At 40.4% G+C, this 20,312-nt stretch overlaps 1 protein-coding gene across 1 annotated transcript in view; it reads right to left on the bottom strand.

Moving 5' to 3' along the window:
- Window positions 1-659: 659 nt before the first annotated feature.
- The window catches only part of LOC103623480 (sucrase-isomaltase, intestinal-like), a 63,162-nt gene continuing 43,509 nt past the window's right edge, over window positions 660-20,312 (bottom strand). Inside the window, exons 16-23 of the mRNA XM_017745946.1 lie at window positions 18,479-18,627; window positions 14,392-14,476; window positions 11,807-11,863; window positions 9,998-10,128; window positions 9,119-9,207; window positions 8,178-8,227; window positions 3,704-3,862; window positions 660-903 (exon numbers count right to left, since the gene is read on the bottom strand). Of these exons, the coding sequence (XP_017601435.1) occupies window positions 844-903; window positions 3,704-3,862; window positions 8,178-8,227; window positions 9,119-9,207; window positions 9,998-10,128; window positions 11,807-11,863; window positions 14,392-14,476; window positions 18,479-18,627 (780 nt within the window). The 3' untranslated portion in view covers window positions 660-843. The remainder of the gene's footprint in view (window positions 904-3,703; window positions 3,863-8,177; window positions 8,228-9,118; window positions 9,208-9,997; window positions 10,129-11,806; window positions 11,864-14,391; window positions 14,477-18,478; window positions 18,628-20,312) is intronic.

Raw genomic sequence — 20,312 nt, 5'->3', positions numbered from 1 at the left:
CTGAAATATCAACAAAGGTGAAAAGAGGTTTTTCACACAGAGTTGAAAGCATGGGAACAGCTGAGTTTGTGAAGCTCTGCCCCACCATGGTGTGGATCCCTCCTATCAGAAGTCATGGTGTAAATTCGAGGGCACAAACTATGTGCTGTGGTAACAGCTGATCTTAACACTGGGGACAGTCTCCACAGGGAATCAGATTCTTGAAAAAAATCCCCCAGTTTCAATAAATTTTCTCTATGGTTCCTGCATCCCAAGACATGCCCAGGCTGCAGCCACAGTTCAGGATGGAGACAAAAGTGAGTGATCACTACAGCTGTAGATTTTGTGGTCTGGGACAATTGGCTGATTTGTTAGATATGATTACATAATATTTAATATAATATGATATTAATATTTATTAGATTATATATGTATTGCATATTATATTAATGGCAGGTTATGTATTGGGCTATGGGAATTAAGCTGACTACTTGATTGTTACTCTTTTTTTTTCCTACTACAGCTTTGAAAAAAACCCAAAGCAGTGTATGCTGTGCAGAATATGGTCCCACTGAGAACATTTCCAAATATTATCTCCATCTGTGGTGAGACAGAATTGTCAGAATGATTTCTTCTATGCTATTTTAAACACACATCAGTTTATGTTAATACTCATTAACTACTGTTGAAACTTTTATTTGAGGAATACTGAGTTACAAATACTACATAAGAAAAGATCAGTCATCAGCCATGAGGTTCATAAGCAATGTTGTAATGATTAATTTTTTTTTTCATTAAAATCATATTGAGATCAATATCTTGAGGGTCAAGAATGGTAAATTAAGCCAGTGTGTTCTGACCATTCTAGTAAAACTTAATGTTGAGTTCCTCAGTAAGCGGAGCAGAAATCCGCAAAATCAGTTTCTGTGGAAGAAAAGAGACACAAAATAATGAGTTAAGGTAAAAAAAACAAAACAGTTCAAAACAGAGATTAGGAAGTGAAACTTGCGTTTACACCTTCATGTTTTGTTTAACATATCTGGTAGGTGAGGCTGACTTGATGGCAGCATGCATGTTCCTACTGCTGTATTCAATTCAATACCCCTTTTAGAAATTCAGGAATGGTTTAAAACTAATTAATAACATGAATGAAATATTAAATTATAAATACAATATCTGTCATGCTCTCTCTTTGTTCAATGTTAAATTTAATGTATTTTGTGCTACTCACATAATTTCCATTTTCAGTACTTCACCGGTTTTATCTTTAGGTTTCAGAACTAATAATCTCTTAAAATGCATGATATCCATTCACACCTCTTAGCTATTTCTTTGCCAGCCCAAAAATTCATGTTAACATTACTCTAACAGTCTGTGTTTACTTAAATCACTTCTTCAAATTATCTAATATTTTCATCTTTCATCAGAAGCAGTTCTCCACCACTGCTTAGTGAGTTGGAATTCCACTTAGTGAATAATTAGCCTTTTCCTCAAATACAGGGAAAAATCCAGACATAAGTCCTGCAAACCCACTCAAACACTAACCTGAAAATTGCCAGACAGCCAGAACGGCTACTCCAGACTGCAACACTGCATGGACATTGGGAGCTATGGATGCTGGGAACCTCTGCACTTCCCAGCAGAGGATGCAAGTGTGATAAAAAGAACCTTCCCTATGCCCAGGTCATTTTGTTGTCAGCACAATCCTGGCCAACAGATGTACCCTTCCAATATCCCTGCTGCAGTCACTGTGCAGTTCCTTAAGGCATGAGACTCCAGAGGAAAAAAAAGATAACAGACTCCTAATAATAGGAAGATTCTGTGATATTGAAAATGTCAGATCAGGGTAGTGCTGCATGAATCAGAGAGAAAGAAGTGGCTTATTACTAAGCAACCTGTTTCTATTTATATACAAATAAATATGGCTCAATAAGCACTTTAGCACCCTATTAGGTAAATATGCTTTCTGTAAAGCAAAACCAATGTGGTAGAAGTTGGTTTCTACTGTAGCCCTTCAAACAGTGGGGTCTCTGCTTGATAAACTATTACACAAAATGTCATCTCACTAAGCCTGTAAGAAAGTGGCAAATTTTCCCTTTGTGTTTTATTTTTTTAATTACATGGATAAGTTTTCAAGATCTAAACCCAAGCTGCTGCTAGTGCTCTTTTTTAATTTTTTTTTTTTTTTAGAGGGTCAAACCTGAGATAATTATAGATAGCAACATTGTAACATCTGTACAGGGATGGTGGGAGAGGTTTGACAGAATCTTTTAGAATTGGGAGAAGAATATATTTACTTGGTATAAAAAAACTTTTGTGCAGTTTTGGATCCCTACAACATCAGCTTGGTGGGTTTTTTCCTCCAGCATTTGAAATAGATCTAAAGTCACAAAGATATTCTTTTGCTCTTAAATCAAATTTTAAATTATACTTTTGTGACAAGCTTATTAGTCTTTTTAAATCATCTTTGTATGTGAGGCTGTTAGTCTGCAGTTATCTTCTGGATTTCTGTGATTGGTACCTTCAAACACATCTCAATGGGATGTTTTCTTTACCCTCCCACATTTATGTTGCTTTCAGCTTGCTTAGAGGCTGTTAAACAATTTCTTCTCTTGAGGCAATACTGATTACATTTATTTATGACATTGTCTCTGAAAGTGAGATTTTTACAATTCACCAAGGCAGAAATTTATTCTCAGCAATTTTCTTCCTTTACAGATTCCTTCAATAAAACAAATGGTAGTACCAGGTATGTATAATGGGGATCACTCTCTGGTTACAAATGAAACTTAAAACCACTAAGCCACGTGTGTAAGGTAACATAAGATGTGACATCCACTACTTGTTGCCTCAGTTATCTTCCACTGCAGGATGATTTAGTGGCATTTTGCAGTGTTAACACCAGGAGTTCCCTAGATGCAGACCAGTGCTGAGATGTGAGTACACATCTCATACAAAGTGTGCACTTCAGCTTGGTGGCTGGTCACAGATACGGGACAACTGGCCTGAGGAAAGGAAGCAAAAGGTTTTGCTCCTTTTGTCTATACTCCTGTGCAAAAGAAAATTGGGACCGCAGAGGCTGTTGCAGCTTAGGGTGTATTAGGGGTGTGCAGTCTATCCCCTCTGGACTACCTCCATGTTGGTGCCAGAGGAGCACTGCACAAGCAAGTCATGCATCTTGTCTGGAACACTGAGGCTTGGCACTTTAAGATGCTGAAACTATACCTCTTGGAAGACAGGAAGATGCTCCTTAGAGCCAATTACACTGGAACAATTTTTGAACACCAAGTAATTGCAAGAAAAAATCCACAACACTTATTTTCAGCAGCAGATAAAAAACTTTGACACGTTTTCTCATTTTATCAGAATGATAAGAATGCCCATAAAACTGCTAACAGTGCTCTCAGCTCGTGGACCTGTATCTTCTTTCCAGTATTTCATTAGTTCAAAAATTTGTAAAAGTGGCAGACATTAAGTAAAAGAGAGTGCATATGCAATAGCAAAGATTAAAGTTTCCTAAAAGATCTCGTGCTTTTTCTTTTCTTTTTTTTCCTCTCCTAAATGTCAGACTAGTTGTATCAAGAACTGGTGTCTGGTTATACTTGGAAATGTAAAGGGGTGTGGATGAGAAACAGTTCCTGTCCTCCACTGACTTCATCTCTCTTCACTGTTCTTCACCTTCCATTCCCTAAGTTTTTTCTTAACCACTCAGTTCAGCTCTTACCCCACTCATCTCGTAAGACAAAGCATCTCCACGGATGGATCTTCCATTCAGAGACACAGCTTGAGGTCTCAGTTTCAGGCCAAGAATGGTAATTTTGTCGTACTTCAGAGTGTCAGCTCCACGGTAGCCATTTTTAATTATTTCTGTCTTCAGGCTTCCCTGGAAAAAGCCACAGAGAAAACTTTAGGACCACGACAGCTCTTTAGAGGTGACTTGCTGCACACTGTTACAAGGTTTCATCCTTGTCAGTGAACATACAGAATGTCCAATGTAGACACTGACGTCATAAAGGAAAAAACAACAGTCACATTAATTTGCACATAAGAAAGGTTTCATGTATGATTATAAACTAAGAAAGTAAATAACATTTACAACATTCATTGGATTACGAATAGAAAAAACATGTCCAAGAAGACATGTTTTTCTATTTTTAATCAATGTAAATTTTGTTCTTGTACCCATTACAGAGTACAGTGGCATATGCAAAGCCAAAATTCAGATACAGAGATTCAATTAGTGACCTTAAGACAGATTTAATTAACATCCAAAACTAACTGCTTTAAAACACTAGCATCTTCCAAAAACACCAGCTGCTAGATATTTTGCTCCTATTTTATATACCACATCTCCTGCTAGAAACCTCAGTTATATATGTTCCAGCTTTAAGGAGACTAAAGGAACATTGTATGTCCACAGAGCTGTGTTTGTTGTACTTTTTATTTACTATATATCCTATATTTAGGGGAGTACCAAGAGGACATACAAAGTCATTAAACTAATTCATTTGGAACACCAGTGACAGTAATTTCCCATACATGCAATGAAGAGGAATCATCATATCTCTTACGTGATCAAAGTTGTTAAGGAAATAAAGGTGAATTACACTGCTCAGGAAATGATGGATTGCTATACAATCATGACTTTTTAAAAATATGCCAAGGAGAAACCCATGATGGAACCTTTTGCATAAATTAGCTTATGGTATTTCAGTGGTGCATTGTAGGAGGGGAGCAGGAGCTAGATCAAAGTATTTGTAACTTAGGGCTGTGCTTAGACTGCTTATTTCAGGCATCCGCACTAAAAATAAGTGCAAAGCCCCAGCACACTGATTTAAACTGCCTAAATAAGGAATGTTGGCTATTATTCAGCAAACAGGGAGAGGCCTCCAAAAGCCTCCAGCAAATGTTGTAGGGTACCTATATGTGGTGTCTTATCCCCCCTGGCAGAGCTCCAGCATAGAGGGAGGCTCAGTTTAGAGAGAGCATCTCCTTATGGTGGTTTATTGCTGTCTCACGTGTGGCTAAGCAGGAGAGCCAGCTCAGGTGGCCACACAGACCCAGGAAGCACAGTGTGATGTTGAACTTGGCTCTCAAGCTCAGAGACCCAAGACAGGACTCTTCAGTAGGCACCATTTTCCCTGACCAAGGTCTAGAACTGGAGGTCTTGGGGAAACAGAATCACAGAATATGCTGAGTTGGAAGGGACTCATAAGGATCATGGAGTCCAACTCCCTGCCCTGCACAGGACAACAGGATGGTCTGGGTGGATGTGACCCTCCCCTCCCCAGGCATCTAGCGGTGAAAGCAATTGCCCAGGAAGGTCCTGACTTCTTGTTTGAGGGAGTTATGGATGTCACTCAAAACCCCATAAATGCAAAGTGACATGAAGCCCTTGATCTGATGCCAGGAGCCAGGATTTCTGTACTCTGAGCAGAAAGGTCATGAGTTTTCCTTCTTATCATCTAGCTCTGATCCTATCAACTTCACCTCTTTTGCCCCCTACATTTTCACCCTGAAAACTGGACCAGTTTTAGGAGAAACTTGCTTTCAGGCTATTCAGTCACTTAGTGCCTAATGCATCCTTTCAGAAGATCCCATTTCATTGGACAACTCTTCCATCACCATTCTTTTAGTACAGTCTGGACCCGCTTGGTACAGGGCAGAGCACACCTGCCTTGTCTGCCACCCCTGGGGATGAGGACCTCCCTGCTCATCCCTGAAGCACAGCAATCTTATACATCTGGATCAAGTATTTTCCTAGCCTGGTGGGCTTCATATAAGGGGGCACTTTGACTTAGGTCACGTAGTCACTGTGAGTGTCAAAAGGGGCATGTCAAGGGAATTAAAATGCCAACTGCAGTGAGACAGCAGCACAGAGCAGGAGCTTGAATCATTCTCTGAGACTTAGGTGCCTGCCCTTGTCTTGAATTCTTCTTTATACTTCTGAGTTTTTTAAATGAAAATATAAAATTAAAGGGTCTAATCCTGTGGCTGTTACTTTTGCAACACCCCATGCTGGGTTCAGAGTAAATGCAGTGATGTCAGACCTTACCAGAAAATCTCTCAGGGAAAAAAAACTTGTGTGTTCTCCTAAAACTAGGTGTGATTAAATTATTCATCCACATTTTTTTAAGAATATAGAAATGTGCAACAAATACTAAGGCCTTCATAGATTTCTCATACCTCTACAATTTGCTATTTGAGATGGACCATTTTCTTTACAAACACAGAATAAAAACCTCAACATTAAAGATTACTGGAATGCAGATAGGGAATTCAGTCATGGATGTACAGGCAGAAGTCAAATATGAGCAATGAGAAATGGAAGTGCCAGAGAATCAACAATCTAATTTGCACAGTTCAGAATTTAATATAAAACTGGATATTGTTTTTCTGTAGCCTTCCTGCAATAAATTACTATACACAGACTACAGAAAACCAAAGTGATTTGTCTTCCTTTTTGCTGTTGCAACATCCTTTTTTTCTGAAGAAGAATGAACTTTTTTTCTTGGTAAATCAAGAACAAAGTAAGTTAAAATTAAATTTAAAGTCTACCCATGTGGTATTAGTTCCAGGAAAATATTTCACGAATATACCAGGCTACATAATAAGCCCATTGGCTTATCCTGGACTGCTGTTGCTCTTTCTCCTGGAAGACAGACCCTCTACGAGCAATATCACAATAGAGGTTAACATGATTTTATTGTTTTGAATATTTTTTGTAGATTACTTTGGGGCTTTTAGGAATACATGGCATGAAAATCATGTATCATTTAGGTTGGAAAATACCTTTAGGGTTATCAAGTTCAACCATTAACCCAGCACTGCCAAGTCCACCACTAAACCATGTCCCTGAGGGCCACATCTACACATCTTTTAAATACCTCCAGGGATGGTGACTCCACCACTTCCTAACTACTCTAAGTAGTTTATTCCAGAGCTCGACAGCCCTTTCAGTCAAGAAATTTTTCCTAATACCTAATCTAATCCTCCCTGGTATAACCTGAGGCCTCTGGTCCTATCACTTGTTGATTGGAAGAAGAGACTGACCCCCACCTGGCTACAGCCTCCTTTCCTCCAGGTCAAACAACCCCAGCTCCCTCAGCTGCTCCTCATCAGACTTGTGCTCCAGACCCTTCACCAGCTCCTCTGCCCTTCTCTGAACACAGGATCTGAGGTCTGGCTTCACCAGTGGCAAGTACAGAGGTACAGTCATTGCCCTGGTCCTGTATATTTCTGATACAAGCCAGGATGCCCTTGGCCTTCTTGGCCACTTGGGCACATGCTGGCTCATGTTCAGAAGGCTGGGGACCAAACCATGCCATAGTCTACATACAATATCCTATTTCTTACCAAATGCTAGAGTTGCTGATGAAATATGATCTGTATAGATGGGTTATTGAAGTAGGTTAAGGTTTTTCTACAATAACTCCCACAGCTTACTATCATATACTTAATGAGCTTATGGCAGATATATTTTATAGTATTTTACTGGACTGAAGCCTTGACTGTTGGGCTTTTCTATAGGTCTTTCCCAGGACATGTCTGTGCAGAACTGAGCTCTGTGTGAAAGGCATCAGAGCACTGACCCTGAGCTAATCTGCTCCTGTGCTGCACAGAGCATCTGATCAGCACCGCGGGTTACCAGTAGCGTGCTGGATCTCTCCACAGGATGCCCACCATGGGAGCAGTGTCTGTGCTGTCAGACAAGGAAACGCAAGCTAAAGAATTGAGACTACGTAATTCTCTACACCACAAAACAAAAACATCAAGTGATCAAAGTTAAAAGGTTGCTGGGATATCCTGAAGAGAGGAATCTAGCCTTCTCCCACCCGTCAGACTAAAAGTGTTTGCTAGGAAGAAGACAAGAAAAAGGTCCCTTGTCCCCAGGAGCTGCAGATAAGGAAAAAAAAAAAGTTGAAAAAGTGGGTTTTTTCAGATTCGTATCACAGCAGGGACATTAATGACATGTGTCATTATGGTACTCAATGAAGCAAACACAAAACTGCAGGATCATAGCTGGACTATTTTGTAGCTAGCTGTAAATGAAAGCATTAGGTAGCTTACCCGGTTTATAGACTGAGCTAGAAGATAAAAAGCTTTCCAGAGAAAAGTTAGACATCAGCACCTTAAAATGGCTACACTAAAATACAGCTACCTCTATGTAAGTAGGTACCTTGTATGTTGCCACTTACTTTGCTGAATGTATATTTAGCCAAGAAGTAGTTCTCTTTTTCAATAGTATCTGTCAAAACACAAAGCAAGGACAATTGATATCAAAACAGGCAGCAAAATCCATAAGCAGTTCACATTATTGTAGCAAGTGGCTAAGGTCAGACTAAGATGATTTGTGGGCTATTTAATCTCTTCCTCTAGTCTTAGGTTGATCTCAGGAGAACACAAGGTGAGAGATTGCCCTCCCTAGCAGACCAGCTGCTCCCAGTGTCACACATTTCTCATATCAAAAGGCTAACTTCAAGAGCAATCTGCTTTTTGCCTTCACAGAATCACAGAATAAGATGACTTAGAAGGGACCCTCAAGGATAATCAAGTCCAACTCCCAGCCCTGCACAGCACCATTCCCAAGCATCGCCCCATGTGCCCAAGGGCATTGTCCAAACACTTCTTGAACTCTGTCAGGCTGGTGCTGTGACCGCTGCCCTGGGGAGCTGTTCCAGTGCCCAACCATCCTCTGGGGGAAGAACCTTTTTCTAATATCCCAATGGGCGTCAGTCGTTCCTCATATGGCTTCTCCTCAAGGCCCTTCACTGTCTTTGTTGCCCTCCTTTGGACACTCTCTAACAGTTTAATGTCTTTTTATATTGTGGTGCCCAGAACTGCTCCCAGCAAACTCAAGGTGAGGCTGCCCCAGAGCAGAGCAGAGCAGAGCCAGACAAGCCCCTCCCTTGCCTGGGTTCACATGCTGTGCCTGATGCCCCCAGGACACAGGTGGCCCGCCTGGCTGCCAGGGCACTGCTGACTCATATTCAACTTTCCATTGACCTTTTTACTGTTCAACCTGGGGTCAGTTCTCCAGTTATTTCTAGCAGGAGCCAGTGCCATTATGCTGCTGAAAAGGGGGCCTGAGGAGAGCCCTCTATGCAGACACTGCTTCACAGCAGGGGACCAGGCTTACCAATGGAATCACCATCATCCCAGAAGAGAGATCCAGAAGCTTGTCCTTGTTCATCCAGGGCAATAATCAGTCCAAATGGGTTCAGGCGGCTGTTGACAAACACATTGAGAAGTATCAGTACAAACCTGTGTGCACTGTCCCTTCCAAGTAACTTAACAAAAACTTCTGAGCACAACTCCCATTTTAACATTACTAAAAAGGTCATGACAGAAGAATGACAACAGTGTTTACCAAAAGGACTCCCTAAGTGATGACAAAATCTTTGCCTTGCTTTGTCCCACTGAAGTGTAAAATTCCCACCTTTTGAGTGCTCATGTGGACAAGTTTCCCCTTCTTTTGTGGCCTTAATGTATGATAACTGGACAGTCTGGGAGTTAACGGGTATGGTTGCTGCACAGCGCTGTCCCGTCTCTTTCCTACTCAGATTAGCTTCTGAGCATAGGTCAGACTTGAGACCAGCACATCCATTGGCATGGGGAAATAATTTTCCTGAAGAGAGATTTGAGCTTTTCCACCTTGTTTATGGCATTTGATAAATTCGCCCAAGAAGAGTTTTGCATTTCCCCTTGCATACATTTCATCTGAATGACTGACAGCAGGTCAGTGTGGCAGTAAGAGGTGCAAAAGCTTTTCTGAGCATAACCACAGAGCCAGGAGTAGGCGTCAACTGTGCTAACAGTGACATGGGTCATCTTTGAGGTGATTTCTCCTAATGAAAGGGAGCAAATAGTGGTATAAAAATACTGTACTTATCACTTGGGATGGCAGCTGGGAGCTGCAGATAGTCTCTCTTCTGTACTTTCTTTTGATTGCTTTTTTGACTGACTGCGAGTCTGACCCACATCGTGGCTGCTTGGTGACAAACACAGGTGACGTTACCTCTCAGTAGTGGTTGTGGCTGGTGCCTGTTGTGGCAGAATGTACCCTCCACGGATGTACAGAGGGATCTTGCTCAGTGGGGCAGACACAGTAGCATAGTTCTTCTTCCAGGCATTTGGCACTCTAAGACCCTACCGCAAAAATTAATGCAGTTAAAAAAAATGCCAATCCAGGCACTATACATATACACCACTGAAAAAGAGAGCAAGGGGTACATTTTCATTTCAGTTACATCAGTGAAAAAAACAAACTAAAACATGGACTTCAGGAGTATTCCTGTAGTTTCTTTTTTAACATGAAAGAGGATCTAGCCCCTGCAGTTATGCATATGCATGAGACAGAAGCATCATGACTGAAAAACAGCAAATGGTCTTTAAAAATGGTATCATTATTTCATATGCTGTGAAAAAAAAGCCACTCATCAAGAGACTGAGCAAAAATAAAAAGAAACTTTTGCTTCCTCTTTTTATACATATGGAGCCCGTCACAATTCAGTTTAAGGTAAGTGATTCATAGTCATTTGGGAATGTAAACTGTAGATTTTCTTCTCTTCTAAGAACAATTCTTCCCCTTTCAAAAAGTAATTACAGCATTCAGTGAGTGAAATTTGTGTGTGTGTAGACAACCAGCATTAAGTTCTCTGCATCATCCTTTTCTGGTTTAATGCCTCAAAACCAGCTGTAGGCAAGACTTATATACAGAGTAAATAACAGGAAGGCTTTGCTCTTGCCCTCTGTAAATGGTAATAATGATTTATGGCAAGCACCCAACCTTGGTTTGGATAAGCACCACGTGCATGACAAGTACGTGCCAAATACTGGGAGCTGAGCAATGCCAGGGGCAGGCACATAGGCAAGGCAAGGGACACAGGCCACTGTCCCTGTGCCCAGTGCAGCAAGGAGGCTCAGGGGGAACCACAAGGAGAGTTGAACTGAATGTTCAACTTTGCAGCATCACAGTTTTATGAAAAGAGAAAAAGGGTTGGATGAACATCCATCTGAGGACACCAGCCAAATGCTGAAAATGACCAAACTTATTTAAGAATAAGCCTGAATTTCCTCTGAGAACATTTCTGTTCTGCCTGCTCCTCTGCCAGGGGCACTCAGGAGAGTTAACAGCAAACAGCCTGATGATCCTGGGCTCACATTTCTGAAAGCTCTTAGCATCAGCTTAACTGCTTCTGTTGAAGCCAACACTGGGCTTAGGCTGCAGATTGCAGCAGAGCACTTTTGGAAATGCGGTCCTGGTGACGGTGTTGGGAAGGTCAAGACTCACAGTCCCTGAAAAGAGAAGGTACTGGCATGTCCCACAGAGCAGATTGTTCTGCATCTCTTGGAAGCATCTTCCAGAGCGGGGCCTCACCCTGCTCTCACAATATGCCTTCTGTCAAAAGTGATGCATGTGCAAAAGTACATGCACAGGAGGGCTTGTGGCATGTTCTCAGGAGTGTGGCTTAGGTTTCTGCCTCTGTCTCTGTGCAGGGAAGTGTATCAGAACAAGAATTAAAAGTGGGGGGCAAAGAAAGAAATCCTGGCACTTTCATGCATGTCTAGGCTGCTCTTGAAAATTCTGTTCACTGTGACTTAGAGCTTTACATAGCAAAAACAGAAAATAAAATGTTACTGAAAGACGTGTAATTTACTCTCCCAGCTAGCCTGATGTAAACTTTTTGTTCTTCTAGTTTCTAGTTAAATACAGATGCTGTGGCAAAAATACTGCTGAACATTGCTGAAAGTTATTTTGCTGGAATTGTACCATTTTAAATTATGTAAAAAAAAAAGTAAGAAAATGAATCTTAAAAATACATACGGTATAGTAGTCGAACCATTGTGCTTCAGGGAAGTATACAGTCACAGATCTTGCTCCCTGTAATTGTTATAAAGAGATTAAAGTCTTTTTTCTTTTTGCATTTCTGATATTACATTAGCTTTATTATATTTGTGCATGGAGAGATGTATGCTGAATATTCTAATAATATCAAATTTTGGATATTATGGCTGGGTTACTGTCCTAGCAGTGAACTAGTGCTGGCTAATCTATAATACTAAACAGACAAGCCTATCCTGTTTGGTGGTTTTACTGCCACATCCCGGGATGAGTCAATGTTACATGATTATTTCATTCTAGTACATAACTCTATGTCTTGCAAATGTAACTGGCCTAGGTGCACTCCTCCAACATCCGAGCAGCCCCAGTGAGGGCTATGGCAGCCTTTGCAAGACAGGGCTTCACATCTGAAGCGGAAGGACACCACTGTTCAGTGCCTCTTGCACTGTTCCGGTCGCAGAAATAGGCAGAGAATAAGCTCTAGCACACAGAGGATACACAGATCCTTCTCTTCTTGTAAAAAATTTAAAGTTGCAGATAAGTAATAATAAATAATAAATGTTTTGCTAATTGCACAATTACTGTACTTTGTTTTGCAGCATGTGTTGTGTCATATCGCTGCAGGGATGGAATCATGCTAAAGGCACTTTGTATTAATAACTCCAGGAACAGCTGGAATCAAAACATACTTCCATTTTTGTCACAAGTTGCTTAATCTCACAAACAGATTAATTTTTACTCTCAGTGTAGATGTCTGCCCCTTTGCAGAATTATGGTTTAGCCCCAAGGACTACCCTAGGAATCTTGTGGAGCAACTAAAGGTGGAAGAGTTAAGGCAAAGTTACCATTTGACATTTTAGGAGTTTTAGATATACGAAAAACCTTATAAAGTCAAGATGCTCCCCTCTCCATCTTTTCTCTGCAGTATTATGACAACCCTGGATACTCTGGTCTACAGAAAAGTGTGTAACCATCATCTGAGTCATGATGATTTTAGGGCCAGGTTGGATGGGGCTTTGAGCAACTTGGCCCAGTGGGAGGTGGCCCTGCCCATGGCAGGGGGGTTGGAACAAGATGATCTTTAAGGTCCCTTCCAACGCAAACTATTCTATGTCTTTATGATTCCATGAGCTTCACCTTTATGACTCCCTAAATAACAAACCAGTGTGTAAAGCAGTTCCCCATTCTAATTCTTTTTGGATGTCTCACTTGCTCTCATCCTAGGACTCAAGGAGTGAAGGGCAAGTCACCCCTGACCCATCTTCTCTACACAAGCAGATGCCATGCTGCAGTTTGACACAGTCACTGCTGGCCTGCACTGCCAGAGTGTGGGGCTTACAGCTCACCTCTGCCCCTGCCCTGCCAGCTGGCGCAGCCCTGGCTGCCAGCTATCACACTGCAAGACCCAGCAATGTGCTGCCTTCAAAGTTCTGCTTCCCTCATCAGGCCACAGGCATGCAGCCCTCCTTTTGTGCTGCAGTTCTTCAAAAAAACATAAAGAACTCCTTATCTAGACCCCCTATCATTTTATATATCTTTGTAATGTTCCCTTTTATTCAATTCTTTGCAGGAAGCCTCCCCTGGCTTGTCACTCCCTCTTCATGGGAAGGGTTTTTTCACATCCTTCCTCATCTTGCTGGTCTGAGACCCCGTGAAATCTCCTTGTTACTCATCAGCTATTAGAAACCTGTGTGAGTCTGAAGATAAAGGACTGATGAAAGAAATGCCTCAGTGGGGTCAGAATAGTTTTAGATGCAGGAATAAGATTTTTATATTAAATTCACAGAGACAAAAGGGTTAGTTAAAAAAAACGTGACTAACAGTGGCCTGTTTATATGTTTGATCATCAGCAACATCTAGAACTATATCAGATATTCTGGCAGCATGCTGATTGCAAACTGCACTAGGATACATCACATGAAAATACTTAGATCTGACGTACCTTTCCTGTGCTGCCAGCAGTCAGTGGTGGGCAAGGAGAGAAACACACCCTTGCTCCAGCCAAGCAGCGAGAGCCATGACCCCAGTACTGTGCCCAGCACAGCAGATGAAAATGCTGCTTTTTAAAACCTGTCCTGTTAGCAGCTAACATTATCATTATCGTTTCCATAATGACTGCCTTTGCCTGTGATGCTGGGAAACTCCTCCCATAGCCCTTGAGATGCCGCAGTTCCAAAACACTGTGGGTGAGCGGTAATATGGAAACCAGTTTGCTTTCATATCTGTGTGTTTCTTCCTAGCTTGACAATTACTGCTCTGTGTGTGTCCTTGGAAACTGCTGCCAGCACAGTAACAGGAGCACGTCAGGGGCAGCATCCAGCCTCTTTACATCCATTCCTCACTTGGAGTAGAAGGGAAAGGCTGTGCCCCCACTTTCATCCTCCCACTTCAAGTACTGAAAAGCTCTGTACTGTCTGTGCTGCTCAGGAATGTATTCTGCAAGCTTTGACAGCGGAGAGTAGAAGGGGATGGATATGAGCAAACATGCTCTGAATGTCATCCAATGCCCTAAGCATCATTCGTTTCTTTTAGTCCAGTATGATGGCATTTTTAATTACAGTACTTGCCTCTTCAAGAACAGGAGCAATCATAAAGGCAGGTCCCCAAAGGAAGGCAGTATCTATTCCATGAGTCTCCTGATCAGAGGTAAATCTATTTTGAAAGTGAAATACACAATGTTAATTCACAGTCATTAGAATTTGCCAAATATTTTGATATTACTCACTGTGACAAGTAATTTGCTTCCTGAAAGTATCCTTCAACACAGTCAAATATTTTTCCTGATTGAGGGAATGCCAAAAGCTGGACAGAGATTCAGATATTTCAGTAATACCTACCATCCCAGAGCAGACCAGAACTCTCACAAAATGATGAAGCTGATATCTTTTCAGAACAGCAACAGTGGGAAAACAATTCACTTAATTTCTGTTCATTGGGCTGAGAGTTCATTGTGGGAACCAATGAGCAGGAGAGGGGCCAGGCCCAGGAGAGGGAACACAGAATAAAAACACTGTGCTCTAGGATCTAAAGCATTTGTGAAAATCCTTGGGTTTGGCTTTCCACACCTTTCACAGATTTACATTTGAAATTGTTTGCAAGACAAACACAAAGCAACATTCATACATATTGTGCTTTTTAGCTGCCTCTCCTGAATGGACGAAAAACCTACGGAATTCAATCCATTTTACTCGATGCGCTAAAATTGATTTGGATTCTGATCATGTTCTCCAGAATGCTCAGTCCCATTTGCCTGGCATCACCTGCCTTCTCTTGGGAAGAGATCTCTACTCCACCGTGCTTCATCTAATGAAAATATCGAACAGCACCTGGCAAAGAAGAGACATCCTTCCCAACTTAGGAACCTCCACTCATCCAGCATAAAATCCTTGAGAATTTAAATAGGTTTTCAATCATTTGTAAGTCTGTTCCTGAGGAAATAATTAATGGATCCTAGTTCTTATAAGAATGTCACACGAAGTGTGTCTCAAATCCTCCTAAAATCAAGGTACTTTGTACCTCCTGACTTCTGCTGCTCCCCTGCCCCCCTGCCACTCCAACAACACTGCTGCCCTGTCAGAAATGGCAACTGGTCTGGTTTTCACGCATTTTTGACAAATTCACACTGGCTATTGCATATTTACATATTATTCTCTAAGGACATATCAACTCCTTGTTTAAAAATTCATTTACTGTGTCTGTTTCACGGACTTTGCAGCTGTCTCTGTCTAAAGCCAGGTCTCTGTTGAACACTGGCTGGAGCAGAGTGGCCCCGTGTCAGTGCCCTGCTCTGACACCCTGCCTGCTTGGGGCAAAGGCCCACACTGCACCCTGCCCAGGCTTACAGAAATTTCCCCAAACAAGTAAAGATAACTTGGCAATAAAAAGACACCTATTGAGTGCTCAGATTTCTAAAATATTGCAAACTTAGAGGAGTACAGGAATACACGGAACTTAGGAAAAAATGTTCTTGAAGGCATGCCTTGGGCTCTACTTAAAAGAAACCTCAATTTATTCAGAGTTTCTTTTTCTGTCCAGAACAGTAGCTCTTTTGGACACATTAATCTTGGTCATTATTGCATTTTGACATAATGTTTTGTAAATATTTAAAGCAGATTACCGTTTTTGATTAATTACCTTGTCCTAAAGTTTTGAAATACAAAACATGAGTTTTTCTGTCATCTCAATAGGTGCTCTGTATTTTCAATTTCACTGTAATAAAATTGTAATATTAATACAATATATTTTGTTGTGGGAGATTTCAGGACAAAAAGCTGATCAAGAAATTATGAAAAAAAGAAGAATCAATCATATTTGTACATGGAAACAAGCATCTCACCCTCTAACTCAGCCTAATTTTCTCTTGCAATTATAGCAACCACTAGCACAAATTCAGTAAACAAATGAACTTCCCTATTTTGAAAATATAAGCCATTAAACCATTAAGCTGTGATCTATGAAAGGTCTTTAATTCTATCTACTACTTTGTCTGGTTAGATGCTGGCCTCTTTTCTGTCATATTTTCCCCCTGTTTAGCCTTTAAACACAACTTTCCCTTCCACTAATGGATTACCACCTCACAGTCTTTTTAGACAGCTGAGATATTGACGCCTCTGCTTCATGGAGTGAAAGCCTCAGAGGCACCAAATATGCTTATATGAATCTACAGGGATGTTGTTCTTGTTTGTTACTTGGAATGAGCCTCTAAATGTTCAAAATGGAATGAAATGTCCACACGAAATGGCTATTGATTGGAGACTCCCTGCCTGGGTACAGCTGTTTTCATGGTGAGGACTGTGAACTCTTAAGAGCTTCACCTGAAAAACGAATGCAGGAGTTTTTAGTTTTCCTTTGTATTTTTTACAAGTAAGAGGCAAGGTTGATGTAAACTTCCATCATCCATACACTGAAAATTCTGTTTCAGCTCTCTTTCTCAAAAACTCACATTTCTCCTGTTAGCATCTGGGTCACTTTCTCTACTTGGGTAGACCCACTACTAAACTGCTTAATATTAATTAGAAATAACAAGAAATACTCATTAAGTAATAACAGTGAATAATAGTAACCAGAATTAACTAATAGTAGTAAAAAAACACTTTAAAGCTATTTTAGGATCTAGCTATGGCAACATTAGCAAATGATGGGACTAGGATGCCAGTGGGGGCACTGGGGAGGGAAACAGTTTATGTTGATCTCCTGAAGCCTACCCTACTTACATGCATTTTAGAGGTTTTATTTCCTAGTTATCCCACTCTGGTCCTGCTGACTAAGCTCCCATCAGTGTCTGTAGTGAACCTCTCAGCTTGGTTTCATCCAACAGAAGCCTCTGCTGGCACATCTGAGACTGCTCTATGACTCAAATCAAAGCAAATTTGGAAATTTGCTAATGTGGATGTGGCCCACATAGAGTACAGGTATGCTGGTAATGGTCAGAAAGGCAGCTTTAATGACACTAAAGTAATTCTGTATTAGCAGAGATTAGCTAATATTAATGCCAAAATTAATTTGGGCATTTACAATATTAACACAAATCACACTAAGCAAAAATAGACCTAAAAGAAATACTTGAAATAGCATATAGCCAATTGTAAGTTATGAGTATCTACAAAATTCTCCTTAACTTTATCTAGTAAAATAACATTACAGAGTAGAAAGAGGAAGGATACTGCTTTAAAATTTATCAGTTAACCAGTATGCTGAGTAAGCAGAACAGATTTTGTGCATATCGTTTCCATACATGAATTGTCCGCACTTTAGAGTAACCTCAGTTTAATTTGCAAGAAATGCCTTACCCTTTAATCAAAATGTTTTTAATCTAAACGGAACAAAAAGAACATTAAACAGGCCATGACATAGCCTGCCCCAATGAAATGAAGTTGTGGCAGAGCTTCAGGCTTTCCTAAGTATTATTTGCACTCCTTTTGCTCAACCTTCGCATAAAGCATTCTGAAGTAGAAAATTAACCAAAAGCAGGTAAAAAACTAATTAAAAGATGAGGACAGGGAAACTAGACCTCAGTTGGATTCCTGTTTCTTCCAAAAAGAAAAAATGAGTTCTTCCAAAAATCTGAGTTTAATTTTCAGAGGGGCTTTTCAGTCTGCATTTATTAATCTCAGTTTTGCACCTGCTTCTACACTCAAACATCTCTAGCTCTGTTTTCTCTGTGCAATTTGTGGACACAGATGCGTGTTTCATAGACAGCATGCAGATGCAAGTGCTAAATTGGAAAAAAAACAAATGCTATGTATCATTGGACTCTCTGTATGAGGCCTTTTAGCATTCTGGATCAGAATACAGATTTCATTGATTTCATTCAAATATAGAAAATACAGCTATGTGACTCCCATTTTTGAAATAAAGAAGAACTACGTATTTGCCTAAGACTAGAAATTTTCAGAATTCTTCTTTCTTAAGTTTGCCTTTTTCCCCCACTGGAAACAAATACAGGTTATATATTAATGGAAATACTTTGCACATATATTGAGAGTTATCTTTGTGCATATAACTTGACTGATTTAATTGTTCACCTGTTCTTTTAAGAGAGAGCATGCAATAATAGTACTGTGACTATTCTCCTAAGGATATCAACTAGTATATACACAAGAGCTCAACTACTTTTGTGAGCAAATTACGATAAGAAAGAGACTCCAAACTCACTCATGCATCAGTGACCGCACCACCGTGCCTCCGTGAACGTGAGACTCGTAGAACAGGGTGTACAAGTATGGCAGGAGTGAGTATCTAATCCGAAGAGTAGCACGAGATATCTTGGCAAATGCATCTCCAAACACTGCTGGGTCTTGTTCCTGTTCAGGAAAAGCTTAGATTTGTACTGAGCATTGAAACAAACTCAGCAGAGAAGCTGAGTGCAATGTAAGGAGAGCTGTGGCTGGCATGATGCTACAGAAATGAGTGTTTAAATAAGAAAAAGCACTGATTTGCAAACTGCAAGATATATTAAGAACAACATCCATTATTCCCAAACTAACATTTGTATAAAATTCTTAACTTGAAAAATTCCAGTGAGTTCAAAAAGATCAGGCCCCACCACAATGTATGTGAGCCCTCTGCAGCCGCCCCTAACCTTGTGAGGAGAAGGAAGCTGGGGCTCCATGTCTGTGCTCAGGAACAGAAACCCTGCCTCTAGAAATTAATTTATCCTCGAGATGCAAGCCCTCTCAGACAAAGGAGATAAAACACAGGTAAAAGGGAAGACTGATAATCTGAAGATCAAAGTCAAAAGCATAATTACGTTGGCCGCAAACATAAAGGCAAGTCTACTTAAAACAGTAAACTCACAGCCCCGCTGAAGCCAACACGTGTGACCAAAGTCACTGTGTGTGGTACAGAAAACATTCCATCCATTCAAAGAAACTGGATTTCTCCTCCTGTGTGCCCCATTTCAGAATGTCCTGACTAACAGTGCACCCACACACCAGCAGTGCCCCTCAGTTCCTTGCTGCCAGCGATGCTCTCCTGCGAGACAGGACACACACTGGGTCCCACCATCAAGAGGACATGTTGGAGCAGTCTGTCTGTCTTCATTGGTTGGTTTTGATCTTACTCCAAGGCAACCTTGACTCTGCCATGGGATGAGATGCAGAGCACGCAGCCAAGGGCAGTGCTGATATGGGAAAGTGTTACATCTGCTTTAATTCCTCCTGTCCAACCTCTCTAGTGCTAACCAGCCAGCTTAAAAATCACATGGCTCTCTTTCTCCTTCATGAAATCTTTCCAGAGTACTCAATTTTCTCATTAAAACTGAAGACTATATGACGAATTCCAAGGATAATGAAACATAAAAGGAATAGAAGTAACAAAGCCTTTTATATTATCTAGTGCTTTTCAGACAAGAAAAATATTAATTAAACTGTTTGAAATACCAAATGAATTAAGCAAAGTGAATATTTAAGATTTTATTTTAACACTAACCTAATGCTAACTAAATTCAATATTTAAGTAAAATTTCACCATTATTTTGTTTACGTCAGAATCAGTCACTAAGAATGCTCCCTGCTGGCTCTGAGCTCCAGAGCATCCATCTATTATTTCAAAAATTGCACTATATTTTTTACCAGTGTTCTGACACTGTAAAAACACTGCCTAATTTCACAAAAAAACAGTCATACTTCTTAGATTATGCTGAGTCATCCAAAATGTCTGTTCATTTCTTTCTGTGAAGACAATGTTTTAAATGGATATAAGTAATCCACTAAAACCAAATATATCTCTGAGTTGCAGGACCCATCACATAGACCCATTGCTCTCTTCTTGTTTATTTTTATATATTTGTATATATCTATTTTTTTAATATATATTTATTTATATCTCTATATATATATATGGACCTCTAACTTTAGTGGAGAGGCAAATTGAAAATATTTAGCAACAGCTAACACCTCACAGACATTTGTTCTCCTACAAAGAAATACCTCAGGGATCTACAGGCTCATTGTTGACCCTCTTAATGATACTACTACAGTTTATTATT

This window comes from Corvus brachyrhynchos, unplaced genomic scaffold, assembly GCF_000691975.1.
Source record: "Corvus brachyrhynchos isolate BGI_N302 unplaced genomic scaffold, ASM69197v1 scaffold239, whole genome shotgun sequence".
NCBI lineage: Eukaryota > Metazoa > Chordata > Aves > Passeriformes > Corvidae > Corvus > Corvus brachyrhynchos.
This window is presented reverse-complemented; position numbering and strand designations above follow the sequence as displayed.